The 15,559-nt window shown below is 51.7% G+C and overlaps 1 protein-coding gene across 1 annotated transcript in view; it reads left to right on the forward strand.

The window, feature by feature from the left end:
- Positions 1 to 15,559, forward strand: part of BIN3 (bridging integrator 3) — a 50,028-nt gene that overhangs the window by 4,741 nt on the left and 29,728 nt on the right. Inside the window, exon 2 of the mRNA XM_067312394.1 lies at positions 8,328 to 8,376. Within this exon, the coding sequence (XP_067168495.1) occupies positions 8,328 to 8,376 (49 nt within the window). The remainder of the gene's footprint in view (positions 1 to 8,327; positions 8,377 to 15,559) is intronic.

The raw sequence follows: 15,559 nt of genomic DNA on the forward strand, positions 1-15,559 counted from the left end.
CGGTGAGCAAGGTACGCACAGCTCCCCAGCTGCTGTCTGCCCAGACACCTCGCCGGGTGATGCCGCAGCGCGCAGCACGCCGTCCAAGGCGGTTTGCACGCTACTGAAACATGCCCAAGCAAACACGGCAGCGAAACCCGAATGCTGTGTGCTGTGCCGTAAGCTGGGTCCCCTGCAAACCGGCCGGCGCGGGCGCCACGGCTCCCTGCGGGATCGTGCGAGTCCGGGGGTGGAGCAGCTCGCGGGAGCAGGGCAAGGGATCCCTCCTAACCGTGATTGCAGTGCTTGGGGTGGCCCTTGTAGCATGGTTATCACATGGTTATTTCTTAATTATTATTTTTTCCCATGTTCTTTGTACAGGTAGCTAAAAAACAATGTTATAGTTGAGCCACAACCATGTTTCACAACCATGCTTAAAATGGATATTTTTGTAGCATAGTCAGGGCCTAAAACAGCCTTGCAAAATTCTGCTCGCCCACGCGCCTGGCGTGAGTAATTTTCTTTTGATGGGTGAGTAAAATATCATTATTTTTTTCATGCTCATCTTGGAATGGGTGGGAGAGTAGATTCTGACATTATTTTTGATTTGCTTAACACTGACACTGCGCTTGGCTCTGTACAAGATGTAAAGATATGAACAGCCCCTGTTCTGAAGCGCTCGCAGTCTGAGGGCACATCTCGCTGCTGCTGAAGTTGAGGGAAGCAGGAAGGGCTGAACGTGGGTGCCTCATTTCCCGGGGCTGATCTAAAACAACATAAAATGGATGTTTACATCTTCTTTTTTTTTTCCCCTCCGCTGCAGGGGCTCACCCTGACATCCACTTGTTGGCTTGTTGCCTGCACGTTTGCGGAGACGGCGTTGCAGTGCAGGTGTGAGCGCATGTGTGCGTGGCTGAAGACGTTTGCTTCAGAGGCATCCAGTACCTTAAACCACAACCGCCCGCTCTGCTCGCCGCTCGCAATCCCAGTGACCTCCCCTCTAGGCTTCACCGGAGAGAATCGAGCCAGAATTTGGCGCAGAGTCTCTCTTAACATAAGCTGTTTGTGATCCATTTGAATAATTTTTTCCTTTCGCATTAGTGCTCTGTTTGGAGTGGTTGCTATGAGTTCTTATAAGGCAGGGGGAGCGGGGTGGGACGGTGCATGCAGTTTCCATGGACACCGTGTAGTACAGCGAGGCATCCAGAGTGATGTGACAGATTAATTCCAACTGCGTCCGTGTTTGTGCCTTTCTCACCTGTGCAGGCTGGCGCTGGAATTCCCCTGCTCTCCGGGCACGCTCTGGGGCAGCGGTTAGTGCCGTGAATCTGCTTGTCCTACTGTGTTTTACTGGCCTGAAAAAGCCCAAGGTCTTGGGACACGTGGTTCAGGTGTCGGGGATGAGTGTTTTCAGTTCATCTTTCTACAGCGCCTTGCACGCTGCCAGCTTTCCTTGCGTTGCCTCTCCTCGGGTCTGGTCCTAGGCTGTATCAAGCGCTTCTTGTTAGGACTCAAGAGCGCTAATAAAACTGTTACTCCTATTCCAGCTGCTACTGGTGGTGGTTGCAGCTGCGCTTGCACCTCCAGGCCTTCAGGGCACCCTGGCTTTCCCATAACCCGTCATGGAAAGCGTCTTTGGCTGACGAAGGAAATGATGCCGTGGTGAAAACATCATCCTCAGCCTGTGCTGGTGCTTCCACCTCCACAGCCTATATTGCAGGTGCTCTGCGGGTGTCTGCCGGTGGGACGTAAACGATAGTTTGGCAAGTGCGGATGACGCTCAAGGGGGCTGGGAGTGGGGCGCAAGCGCCTTCGGCACTTCGTTGGGTCACTCCCATCGCCAGCCGCGTTGTGCTTCCACGGCTCCGCTGGCCACATGCTCCCTAAGGCCTTCCAGGGAAAGCGCAGGCGGCCACCGTTGGCCTCGTCGTTGCGCTGGGAGCCATCCCTCATCGTCTGACTCCTCCTCGCCCACCGATCTGCTCTCGCGTCGCAAAGACAGCGTGACTCACCCTGGAGCTACTTAGGTTGGGGTCACGCAAGGGTGGCTGGCAACGTCCTTCCTGCCAGTGTAGCGTCATTCCTTCTCGGTTAGTTGGCTGAGCTATCCCAACACTTTCACTGCAGCCACAGGACGGGAAAGCAGCCTGGAAGATAGGAAGTGTCGAGTGTCTGACCCCCGGGCCATGTCCGACTGGCTCGGTGTATTCCCGTGGTCCCGCTGGCACTCGGGAGTTCTGCAAAATCAAATTTCTAGGACAGCTTCCAGGTCTCGTGTTTGCGAAGGTAGTTTCCTAGTACTGACTTCTCATGCCGCCGTCGTCCTGCGAGCAGACGGCCTCTGGGAGGTAAAGCTCCCTCTGGCCGTTTGGACGTTGACTCAAATTCGGCTGTGACACATGCGATAACACAGCTTAGCAGCAATTAGAAAGTGAAAGTCATTACCTAAAAATTCGCCTCCTCTTCTGATGTTCACGACCTTCCTGCTGTTTGCAGGAAAGCTTTGATCTGGCCTGGATAGTACCTAGTCCTGTTAACATGCCGGTCTCCCGGCTGTAATTAGGAATCAAGCGGAGTCCTCTCCAAAGCTTGTGTTTGGCGCAGCCCGAGCCACCTGGGAGAAGGGAAAGTCTCACCGCCGAGCAGAACAAGTTGGCCCAGGGTCTGGAAGAAAGGCCTTGGACCGTCGCGGAGAGGGAGTCTCTGGGGTGGCCAAGGGCCGGTTTTCAGGGGGGCTCGCCTGCCTTGGAGGATCAAATGTTAAACAGCCAATTTTTTAAAGTTCTTGGCATGCCGGGTGCCAAAATCTTTGGAGAGAGCAGCCATTTGTGTGGGCTAGACTCGGGGCCCTCAGCTGCTTGGGATCACCGTCGCGCAGTACGGGAGACTTAATGTCATGGTTCTGGCTGCAGTTAGAATATGAGGTTTCTTTCCGGCAAAAGAATTGATTTTTTTGGTGGAAATTCAAACAGTGAAAAGTTCTGGCTGAAATCCAGACTATCCTGGCTTTCTGGCACTTGTTTTTTTTTTTTTTTTTTTAATTATGAAAAAACCTGAAACTTTCCATGGAAAGTAGGCACTTCTCACAAAATATTAATTTAGTTGACAGTGTGAGCTGATGATGACGATGTAAAATAGTTGTTAGCGCTGGTGAATCCCCCCCTCGACCGTGAGACCCGCAAGCCCCGTGTGCTGCGTGGCGGGCTGGCAAACACCGCTCCTCTTGGCCACCGGTTGCGGCAGGAATATTCCCGCTCGCCCTCGCTTTGGTGACTTGTAGCCGTCGGCGAGTCCGTGTCACTTTTCGTGAGCGTCTGGGTAATTAACCTTGACGTCCCGTCCAAAGCGCGTCGCGAGGGAAGGCGTTCCTCCCGGCATCGGCTCTCCGCCCTTCCCGTCGCGTGCGGGTTTTCCCTTCCTTCCTCCCTTGCTTCCCTGACCTGTCGTCGGGACTTGCCGTGTGCCGTGAACCAGCTGCCGGCTCCGCGCTGTCCCTGGGGGCCGCGGCTCATCGGCTGCGGGTGGAAACGACTCCTGCTCATCCCCCGCGGATCTCGCAGGGGTCTTCTGGGGCCTGGTTGGGGGCTGCGTCGCATCCCGAGATGTTCGGATGAAAGGTGCCGGCGCGGGCGGGGGGTTTCCGCTGATCACGTCCGTTCCCCCCCCGGCGGGCGCTCCGAGGGGCCGGCGCGCTGCCCGGCGTTCCCCGCCGCGGGACCCCCACGGGCTCATCCCGGGGTTCGACGCGCGGCTCGGCGGAGCGTCGCAGAAGGCCGGTCGCCTCCCTAAATTAGAAACGCTTCAGTCTGATTCACTCCGGCAATTCCTGCGTGTCTTCGTTTCAGGGGACCGGCGGCGAGTGGGAGGGGGAGCTGCATGTTTGAAGCCCGAGCTCCCTGCAGACCTCGGTGCGCCGCGCTCCGCCTGCCCGCGAGGCTTCTTTGCAGCTCTCCCGTGCATCCAGAGGAGAGCTAGCATCTTTGGTGTGTGGCCCTGGGTTTGCACATGGAAAAGCCAAGTAAATATATGACATTGCTGGGGAAACTTCAGAGAAAATTAGCCACAGCTTCTCCCACCTTCCCCTCCCTGGGGTTCCTGAACATCCCTGAGTAGAAGCTCGCAGGATTCTCTCCACCCACACTTTTTTCCCTACTTTAAGCTGTTCCCACCCCCTCCCTTCGGTGCTTCGCCCTCCTCCCTCCCGTCGGATCTCCATCGCCTTCCCGAAGCCGAGGGGCTGGCGCCGCGGCGGGGCCGGGGGCTTTCCCGCGGCGCCGGGGCGAGGGGCTCCGCGGGGCCGGGGCGGGAATGCTCCGCCTGTGACTCAGCTTGCTCACACTGTTTAGGAACATGATTTCAAGGGATTTCACACCCCAAACACAGCCCCGGCTTTCTCTCGCTCAGCAGAAACGAGAGATCCAAAATGCACCAATTCCGGTTTTCCTGCGGCATACGCAGACCCGGGTTTGGCTTTTAAGGTAACTTTTATGACTTTGGTGCATGGGTTACATCTGGTGGTAAAAGATACCGACCCATCTCTCCCGAATTTCCTTCCAAGATGCCCATCGTGTGGTTTCTAAGCAGAATAATATCCCTGGGGGCTTTCCATTTTCAAACCTTGTGGTACCATGAGTTTTTGTGACGTTACCATGTCAGGTATTTATTGTCATCCCCATGTTATGGGGGGACGCAGAGTCACAGGGGGCAAAAATTCTTGATGCCAGCGGCATCTTGCAATTGCATTTCAAAGCTCCGGGTATATCCACTTATCTTAAAATCTCGGATAAGATCGCTACCTCTCCTTTTTCTTCTTCTTCTTCAGTGCTTTTGTTCCTGCTTATGCATTTTTTTCTTCACAGAACCGTATTAAAAGGCAAAGATTCAGAAACCAGGAAGATTATCTCAAATTGTAAAATAGCAACAAAAAAAATTGGTGAATAGACAGTACTTGCACAGGGTTATTTTTTAGAGGTTTTACGGAGACAGACATAATTAGCCAACTGGCATCACGATGCTAATAGAGATATTTACTGTTTCAAAGTGTATTTGTAGCTTTGTTAAGCACTCTATTGACTTTCTTTTGTTCTGGAAGAAAGTAGCTGAGGTGCTTTTTTTTGTTGGTTGTTTTTTTTTTCCTTTCCCCCTCCCTCTGCACCACAGAGGAGCCGGGAAGCCCGTCCCAGCCCGCCGCCAGCCGCCGCGGCCTCGGCGCACCCTCGGTTGCGTCAGCTGAAGGCGAAGCGCGAGGAAGAGGGAGCCGCCGGAGCCGGCCGGGCCGGTCGCGCGGCACCGCTCGACCCGCGCTTCTCGTTTCGTTCCCCTGTGGCTCCGGGGCCGACGCTCTCGCTGCAGCGAACTGGACCGTGCCGGCGCTGCAGGACACCTGATGCCCTCCTGTGGTCCGAGCTCGGCTTCTCCCTTCCTTTCCCCGCTGGTTGTTGTGTAAATCGGCAGCTCCTCGGCCTCGAGCGGCTGCTGCGGGTTGCTGGGAGCCGAATTGAGGCCGATCCGGGTTTTCACTCTGTCGGTTCCCCGTGGCCCTCTTTCCATACTGGAATTGCCTTGATTTAACCCTGCTTCCCAACGGACAGTGACCGTGCTGACAGCTTCTCCAAATAGCCTCTTCCCCTGCTTTGGCAGAGCAGCACTGGGCGGCAGGTTGCGTTTAGATGATGCGTTAATCGTGATTCCAATAGCGCTTTCCCTGCTGGGAGCAGGCACGGGCGGTCTCAGTTCGGCAGTCCTGCCCCGTCACCCACGGCGCTCCCCTCCTCTGGCCGAACCGGCGAACGCGAGCTTGGTGGGGCTTTGCTTTTCCTTTCCCTTCCTGATCCCCTGCTTCCTGACGGGACACGCTTTCCCTTCCGGATTTGTTTGCCGGAGCAGCTCCGTCTGCCTGGTTCCCGCCAGCTGCTGATGCTTGAGAGCCGCTGTGGAGAGCTCGTACTCAACCCCCTGCTTGTTTCCGTGTTATCTGAGATTAACCATTAACAACGGGGAAACGATGGCTCTAACTCTACATCGTATTAACTGGTTTTTGCCCGGGACAATTCACTCTCCCGGGCGAAGACTTTTTCTTTTTCCTAAATTGCCATTTGTTTTGCATCCAGCCATGGAAGCTCAGCAGTCATTCGGATATTCCCGGCGTGGAGGCCCTCGACCCGGCCCCTCGAACAGGGCGCGGATAAGAAGGGCTAAAGGGCATTGGCTTCCTCTTTTGCCAGCAGCTCCGGCGCCCGGTGCTGTTTCCATCGGCGTGCCGAGCAGGACCTGCCCCGGAGCTGCGCGACGGCTGTTTGGGTGCACGCGGCAGCCCGGATTTGGCGATTACATTGCGTCCCGTTATGCTGAGGGCTGTATTTGAGCCTCATTACCATTTTCCAACCCACAGCTTCCTTTTTCTGGCTTTCTCCCAAGCCCTAACCAAAACCAGCTACTGATACGGATTCCTCCTCCTTCCACCGAGAGAGGCTTTTGCAGTCGCATCTGAAGCCATCGAATGACAGCACCTGATTACATATAATCTACCAGGATGACCTGTGCCTGGAAGAATAAGGGAGTGACCTCATTCCAGTTTATATTTGACCCATGTAGGAAAACATAAAGGAAGAAAAATCCTTAGTTTTTTGCTTTCTTCCTGTAAGGCACCACACACCCAGTTATTGACAGCATAATTATACACCAGACGAGTGTTTGTTTATAAAAGCAGCGTGATTCATGGCTGCTGGGCCTGCCACCGGAGCTGAAAAGGGTTAACAACCTAAAATTATATCAGTTGAACTGGAGAACAATAAACAGGAAGTTCTCCAGAAATTTTAAATTTAAACGCTGTGACTAAGGTTGGCTGGTGCTCCGCGAGCGTTCGGGAGGCCTGGGTTGCAGTCCAGGTTTATTATTGGTGGCTAATTACACCGTTGGTTGGAAAACAATGACAGAGGTTGGCTGGAGGGAAGCAAGGAAGGATCGGGTCGCTGGATAAGCTTGTTTTTGCTTTCGTTCGCTCCGATCGCGTGTTGCTTCGCTGCAAGTGCTTTCCTCCATAGCGTGGCGTTTGTGGCACGTGGCGTTGCTCCTAGCTGGGTTTTACAAAACGTTATGCTAATAAAGATGTTTTCGGGGGTTCAGAATAGCCGGTAGAAAGCGTTCCCTGTTGCCTGACTGAGCAGCGTTAGCAGCGTCGGTGCATGGGAACTCGTAAGTAAAGCTGATTAGAAGCAAATGGAAAACCAACTCCTCTGCGTTTGCTGTCCAGCAGTGGGAGAAGCAAGCTTATGAGACAGCATGACCGTCAGCCAAGTGCGAGTCTTAAAACGCATTTAGTAGCTTCAGCTTTGGGTGGTGGTATGAGAAGCTGGTGAGGTTCGAGAGGAGACCGGCACCTTCGCAGGAAGCGCCGCGGGTGCATTTGGGACAGGGTGCCGTCGCGGATGAGCTTGGGCACGCTCTGGTTTAGACGTGCATGAGAAAAGATACTTGCAATTTATTGTGGGACTAAATTTTCCTTTTCAGTAAAAGCAGTAAAATGCAGGAAATGGTATACGTTGCGAGATTTTTGGATGAGATATTTTAACCAAGCGGCACCTCTCTAACTTAATTAAATACATTGAAAACAGCAGCTGAATTCTTGGATTTTTATTATACTGATAAGTGAAAGAAATCCAATTATTTTCAGGAAGGCTGCGTGGCTGTAACAACCTGACCGAGCCAACCTTACATACATCGCGTAATTTATTTTGAGTACTCTTCACCTTTGAGCTAGCTCGCGTGGGGAAAATAATTTAGGTAACCCAGATTTTACTAACAACCATATTAAAGATTTTAAGAATGAAGGCTGTTCTGCTGGCAGGTGAGCAGTTTCTACAGCTGTTGTATCAGAGAAATCCTTTGAAGGAGCTCACAGCTCCAGACACTCGGGTTGTTACTTTTTTTAATATCCTCTTTCTAAATATTTACAGGGTTTGTTATTTTTTCCTCCCCTTCAGATTTGTTTTGAAACATAGCGTGTTCTTCAGCCGTTTATTTTGCCAAGGAATGCCTGAAGCATCCATTGCTTTTATTTGCATTACTGGGACACGGCAGGGAAGGGAAGAGGGAACGCGGTGGCTGACGGTCCAGGCGCTGCCCTCGGAAGGAGGGAGAGCGGGTCTCGAGGGGGTGGCACGCTTCCCGAAACGGGTTCTGGGGCGCTGCGGCACCGGGACGGCAGCCCTGTTCCCCCCCCCCCCCCCCCCCCCAAAATCCTTCGCCCTGGACGCATCCTGCGGAGCTCGGGTCTGGCGCGACGTTGCCTCTGCGGCCAGCTCCGCTCGCTTACATGTTTCCTTCTCTCTCCCCTCTCTCTTTTCCAGGATACCGTTCAAGATTGGGCAGCCCAAGAAACAGATTGTACCCAAGACAGTGAGTAAACCAATTCCCCCTTTTTAGCTCCAGCCTTTGATCATGTGGCTGATGAGTCAAGCCAGCACTTTGACTCGTCCCATTTTGTGAGTGTGTGTGTGCGCGCGTGTGTGCGCATGTGGGAGGGAGATGTGAGTGAGCAGAACCTGTTGCTGTGTTTGACCACCGCTCGGTTCCTCGTGCTGGGAGTGAGGGGGAGTCCCAACCAGAGAGAGTATTTTGGTTTGGGATCTGTTCCTTGGAGGGGGGAGAGCTCTTTTGGTCTGGCACAGTTTTCCTAGGAGATGGCTGAACGGGCTTCCTTCCTTCCTTCCTTCTTTCAGCAATGGCTTGTTTGTTCATCCTTTCTGAGCAGATGGAGGAGGAGGAGTGGTTCAGATCGCTGAATATAACTGTTTCCAAAGAAAGGCTTATAAGCTGAGATGCTTAGTGCTCGGGCGTGAATTAATTTGTGCTGCACAGCATTTGCTTTAAAAGCAAATTAAAAAAGCATTTTGTATTCTCATGTATTTGAGACTCCTATCCTAAGTGCTGTTACTTGCAGCTGGCTGTGGTATTTTCCCTTTTTAAGCAGATGGTCTTGGTCTTTGTCCCGTGCAAAAAAGCTATGGGTCCTCGCGGTAGCTGTCCCTGAAGACTAACCTGTATACCTGCTCTAAAATAAGTACCCTGACAGCAAGCGCGGTGGAGACCTTGTCTTTATAACGGCATTGGTGACCTAATCCCTTGAACAGACTAACACCTCTGATCCTTCCTCTCTGGGACGCTCATCGCGGCTAATTCCTCAGGATGTGTGGGCACTCGTGTTCACAGGGCAGTTTCTCCGTGGGACATGACATTTTTCCCTGGAGGCAGAGGGCTAGCTCTGCCACTCCCTTCACGGCCTGATTGTCTCGTTTTATTTTAAAGGATTGGGTAGTTGTGTGCTGCTGTAGCACAGCAATTTTCTGTAACAGCTCCAAACTGTCAGTGCAAAATTTAAGCCAGGCACGTGATGAAGTCAAGTACTGATAAAATCCCTTAATCATTTTTGTGTCTCTTCAGCTGCCCTTTTTCCAGGGGCTGGAGACCGACAGGTGGAAATGACGCTATCCGCGGTCCCTCAAATGGAAAGCGGTGCAGCCCAGCAGCCTCGGCGACTCCACCGCTTCCTGTTCGTTCAGGAGCCCCCACGTTACCTCATTCTAGCATCCTCCAAGATTTTGCCTCTCATCCTCTTCCCCGTGCTTTCTAACACTGCTGTCCTTTTAGGCTGTTGCAAGAACCACCTGCTCTGCAGCTCTGGGTGTCTTGAACAGCTTTCTTGGACGTCTCCATCCCACCAGTTCTCACATCCAAATTCACTATATTCTTTCTTTTGCCAGTGCTTGCTAATTTCCCTTTGCTACTGCTGCCATTTGCTGTTGTGAAATGTTTGATTGAAAGACCTTCTCCCAGGCGAGGTAGCCTGGCTCTCGGGATGCAGCCTGCGCTTGGTGTGCCGTGCACGCTTGCTGCTCGAATCCGCCCTCCCCGAGGTGTGGCAGGAACTGGGCTCCCTGTAAATGAGTGGTTGCACCTTTGAGAGCTTTCTTCCCCCTGAGCGGCTGGTGTGTTCTGTTCCGAGGCAGTTGTTGGCAGGGATTGCTTTATATATATGTGTGTGTGTGTATTAAATAGAACAGCTCAGAATATCCGGCAGGCAGAGGCTCATTCAGTAGCGTTAGCAGTTCCAGGCCTTTTCCCTTTCCTTCCTTCCTTCCCCCTCTTCCTCAGCGCCCCGAAGAAGAACAACAAGGTTTTGTGTCAACGACTCGGTAACTCAGAGCCGGTTGCCAATTTTTAAATGGCTTCCACTTGCCATTTATTGATTATGATGATGTTCTCCAGGCAGCAGATACATGGAAAGCAGAAAACAGGAAACCCAAAGCCTTGTAACCTCACAGTAAGTGTAAAGTGCAGCTCTTCAAAGAAGAACAAATGGCAGGAAACCACCGATCTCCCCTGGGAACAAGACGTTTAGACTTGCACTCGCCTCAGTTTCACAGTATGGAAGTACTGGGTTGCTTTGTAGCCTGAGTGAACTCGAGGCCCCCAAGTTTACCTCCCAGTTGCAGGCTGAGGCATTCCATCTGTGCGGGCTTTTGAGAGCAGCAGTAGCAGCCGAGAGTCTGGTTTCGCTGCCTGTGATATTCCAGATGTTGGCCTCTGGAGCCTGCTGCAGGAAGTGGGAAGGTGTGGCATCTCCAGGGCTGCATCCCAAGCTGATCAGAAGGGAAGTGGTTGCGGGTAGAGGATCTCCCACTCACCGAGATTGGACCACAAAAGAGGGAAAAAAGAAAAGCATTTGTCAGAATCCAACTTACTTGGCTCTCCTTGAAGCATGCTAATTCAAGCACAGAAGAGGGGAGAATCACTTTGCCAAGAGAGACTTAGCTCACCAGTGTGCCTTTTTTCTTTTTTGATTAAATGATGCCGGTGTTGGTGTCAAATCTAGGCCGGTGGTAATACCGAAAGGCAATTTGACTAGGCTGCAGAAGGAATTAGTCATGACTCCTTGTGCCCACTCGCTCCTGATCCTTTGAAGAAGGGCATGGTGTCAGCCACGGTTTAGCTCTTCAGGTAGAAGGAAACCCCTGCAGAAAATATCGGCTGGTGGACTGAAGTGATCCCCCGCCCCCCAGACATGCCACTGCTTTGTTTCCACCTTAACCTGGGCAAATCCAGCTCCAGACAGCATAATCTCTCCCCTCCTCTCCCCTGAAAAGAGCAGCTGTCACCGGGCTGGTACAGAGGCGAGGAGCCGGGTGGGAGGATCTAATGCGCAGAGAGGACCTGCTGTCAGCGTAGCTGCGGAGGACATGGTAACACAGCCCAATTAAACTAATGCCCAGTGATAGGAGTTAAACCTGTTAGAATTATATCTCTCTGCAGAATGTTTGTTGTTCAAATCCGATGCACAGATGAAGCCTCTTATGGCAGAGATGTTCTTCCCTCCCCCAGGACAACTCCGGTCTAAGCAGAGGTTATGCTAGAACCAGAATTGCGGTCGTCTCCCGAGCTCTCTTGCAGCTCCAGCTCACTGAAGTTCATCTGTGTCAGCCCGAGGTTGTGCCCTGCTCTTCACTGGGGCCTGGGTTATCCGAGCCGGCAGGTGGCTGGAAAGAAGAGCTGGCCGCGTGTCCCCATGGGGCCCAGAGCCGGGCCCGGCGGAGCTAGGGGAGCCAGCTGGCTCCTTTTCCCTTTGGAAAGGCGGGAACGCGGAGCAGAATCCCTTGGGGTCACGGGGGGTGCAAGCAGCCAGGTTTTACCCCTTTCTCCTTGGTGCTCTGCTCCGCGCTGGCTCAGATGCGCAGCCTCCCTCCGCTGCGCTGCCGGGTAGCCTTGGGTGAGTCAGCTTGGCAAGGAGCAGAGACCCGAGCCGAGGGCCTGCAGGCCTGCCAAACCTCCCTTCCTTGACTCATCTCCCCAGCTTCGCCTTCCCCACGGAGACTGGTCAAAGGAGCTCCGCGAGGGTCACGGTTCCACTGCAGCTGCCTTCCATCAGCCACGTTTCCATTGTGCTCCACAAGAGCCCTGGAAATCTCTAAATAATGGAGTAAATGCCACAGAAACGGTGGAGTGAAATTAAACTACACAAATTAAATAATCTTACTCCTTTTTCACTCTCTTCATTAAATCTTCAGCAGGACGTGACCGATCTCCGCAGTTTGGAGGTGCATGCTTTTTTCCCTTCATAGCGTGCCATCTAAGCAGCCCTTCTTGAAAGCGCTGTGCACCTCCTCAAGCCTGCTAGATGGTGGGCTTTTGGAGCTTGCTGGTTGGTGAAGCCCCTGAAATCCTAGATATGCCTGTAATCGGTCTGCAGCCCTGCTTTGGCTCAAGGCTCTTCTGTCGGACATAGAGACTATCATGTCTACTGCTACTGTTCTCCTTTGCCCAGGTTATTCGCACAAATTCTGCCTTGAATCTCCTCTTGTTGGATGGGACGGCTTAAGCCCAGCAGAAGTTCCAGGTTATAACAGAATTTCTGGCCTAATTATTTGGGTTTATTTTTTTGGAGAGGAGGGAGGAGAAAGCATTTGCTTCTTCCCTCTTTTTCCAAAGACCCACGAAGAGGCTGAGACCACTGCCATGTGTAGAAATCAGCTAGTCCTCCTCCTCTAGGAAAAGAAATTAACCTCAGGGGGATAAGAAGGTTCATCACAGTTCCTTATTTCCATCTCTTTGTAGTGTTGGCTTTGGTCTTGCTTCATTGCCTTGTAACCGTGTTGTTTATTATATTGCCCTTAAAGAAGGTAGGATGTTATCACAGGTGGAAGGCCCAGTGTTTGCAAACAAAAATAAGTGGGTGAAAAAGATGATCGTGATTTTATTTCAGTGCTCTTTAAAAGTCATCGTTCTTTATGTAGATTTAAATAAAAAGCCGTAGAAGAGCAATCCTATATTAACTAACCCATATGCCTAGAAGAAAAAGTGTTCAATACAGAAACACGTTTTGATTTTCAGTTTTCAGAAAGAGACTGCAGAGAAGTGGGATTATTTTAATATTACGGAAACTACCCTTAAGGATATTGTAATTTTCTTGCCTGTACTTCTTGTTCTCGTCATTCTTAATGTGATAATCCTATCCATAGCCTTTTGCTGTAAGTGTTGGATATGTGTGGCCATTGATGATAGCTACTGGGAGTGGGAATTAGCGTACTCTGCAAAATGTGCTTGGCTTGCTCTCAACTTGTCCTCCTTGCTTGCTCCACACGCCTTTGATGCCCCAGTTGTTGCCTTCCTTATATCTGCATTGCGTGAGCCCTTGAGAAGCAGGTCTTACCTAGGCAGTGCATCAGGAGCCCTGCTTCTGGCTGTTTGTATAGTATATCTGGGCTCCTGCGATGCAAATGAGAGCAGCAATGACTGGTAGGGCTACATCAGTGTGCAGACTGTGATGACTGGTAGCCAGTTGCTATTGTGGGCGTGAAAAATAAGAGCAATCCTTGGGCAGCTGTCCCTGCATAGATGGCACTGGGGATCTGAGTCAGGCCAGGCAGCTGAAGTGCTGCCTGGTAGATTCACCTCGTTCGTATATAGAAAGCACACGAGAAAACCGGGTGCAGTATTTCAGGGAATCTTGGAAGTCCTGGAAGAGTCTTGAGGGCACGTCATCTAGAGGGTCACAGGGTGTAAAAGTTATGTCTTCCTTCATATCCATTAGGCGATGGTGCCTTTCTCTCATCTCCAGGCATTGCACAGTAAAGGGGGACTTGAACAACAAAAGGGAATGGACAGACATCAGGAGCGTTTACAGGTAGTTTCATTTCATGACCGAAACCTCTGGTTCTCTGAGGAACTGACTGCTGAGCCTCCTGCACTTGGAGAGGGCTGGAGCTCCGTGTCAGGGGAAGGATGCCACCAGCCTTCAAAGGACATATTTCTGAGTCATGCCCGACCCTCTGTGGTTTGCAACCAAAACAATTCACACATAAGACATATAAATAGAATGCAATACTCCGTGGTTATTTTTGCAGCCGGAACAGCCATAGAAATATGGGGTGATTTTTACTATGTGCTGGTTACCTGACCTCCAAGCACCAGCTGCTGCGGATTTTTGCAGAACTGTGAACCAGGCAGTAGTCGTGTGAGCTGCCCCCACACTGATCCATGCCTGTTCTCCAGCGACCATTTTTAGCAGCAAGAAAGGGAGTTCAAGCTCTGTGGAGCTTTTTCATCAGCAGAGAGAGCCAGCACACATCCCTAGGATGGTGGGATCTGATGGTGTGGACAGCTGTCCACTGGGAATCGGGCTGAAACTCGGCACGCTCACTTCACAGGTCACTGGCTGCCTTTAGATTGGGCCGATAGAGTTGCTGCACAGTGTACGTGTATCTGAAAGGGCAGATCAAAACGGTATTTAGGAAAGGAAGTTTCAAGAAAACTGAGATACTGGGCTCCATCTTAAAATGTTGGTCTTTTAATAGCAATTTTGACTGAAAAGCAAATGTCAGTATTAAGTGTTCTTGCTTCACATAATGTTGTTGCATTGAGCCTGGGATTGAAATGCCGAGGACAGCATGAAGATTTGGAACAAACCTTTGGATCCTTCTAGTCCTGTCTGCTTATAACACTTTAGCATTTCCTTAATAGCGTGGTAGCTTGACAACACAAATGAACCCAGTTTTGATCCCATGACAACAAAAGCACATGTATTTACTCTTGGACGGTCAATTGAAATCCATTTGCTTATTTGGCCGACGAGGTGTGGAATGAATGTTTAAGTGCGTGTTAAAACAGTCAGCATGGAAGGAAGGTTCCTTAAAATATCTTGTATCACTGGAGACTTGCTGCCAGATAGCAAGTAGGAGGAAGTAGTCATTGATGTAACACCGGGAGAAGGATGAGCTCTTCAGCTTGTGTGCTCCTTGCAAGCACAGGTTTCTCTTCCTTTTGCAAGGTGCTGCAGTCCAGGTGGACTGGTGCTCTGCTTGAAATATGTGACCTGAGGGAGCTAGTGCAGTAATATGGTGGAGTGTATTGTAGGAGTGTACATAGGGGCAAATGATATGGTACAACTTTGGAGCCTGGAGGGCTCAGTGATGGCTCGAGGGGTATTTGGAGGGGTGGGGGTGTTGCAGCACTGCTGGACGTTCAGGGATGTGTTCTCTGAAGAAGCCTGGACTGTCTCAAACCCAGGTTGAGGCTTTGGGTTTAGAGTAGTCCAGGTTCTCCTGTGGGTGCCAGCCTGTGCAGCAGTATGTGGAGTGGGTGGCGTCCTCTGAGCCATTGCAGAGGCTCCAACGGGGGAAGGACAGCAAAGCCGGAATACCAGAAGCCGGAAGAAACAGAGCTGATGTCAGTCACGGGTGCAGAAAGCGGTAGTATGTGGGCAATTCTTCGAACACTGTGAAATGGGCTTAGGTGATCCTTTATAACGTGGTGTTAGAGAAGGCAGTACTCTCTGCTTCTGGGGTGATCATGCCTCCAGAAGAGAAGAGGCTTGTCTCCTGCGAGCGCTGAGCTGCGCTGGGTGGAACAGACGCTGCAGTAACCGAGCTCCCGTGTCAGCATGTGTTAAGCTGCAGTCTCTGCTTTTAGGGCCTTCTCATTTACTTTGTCAGCTTCCCGCTCGTGTGCTGGAGCCCATCCTTGGAATGAGCTGATGCACTTGGGGGCAGTGACTTTTGCTCTAAGATAGCCGGGGGGGGGGGGGAAG

Source organism: Apteryx mantelli, chromosome 29, assembly GCF_036417845.1.
Source record: "Apteryx mantelli isolate bAptMan1 chromosome 29, bAptMan1.hap1, whole genome shotgun sequence".
Taxonomy (NCBI): domain Eukaryota; kingdom Metazoa; phylum Chordata; class Aves; order Apterygiformes; family Apterygidae; genus Apteryx; species Apteryx mantelli.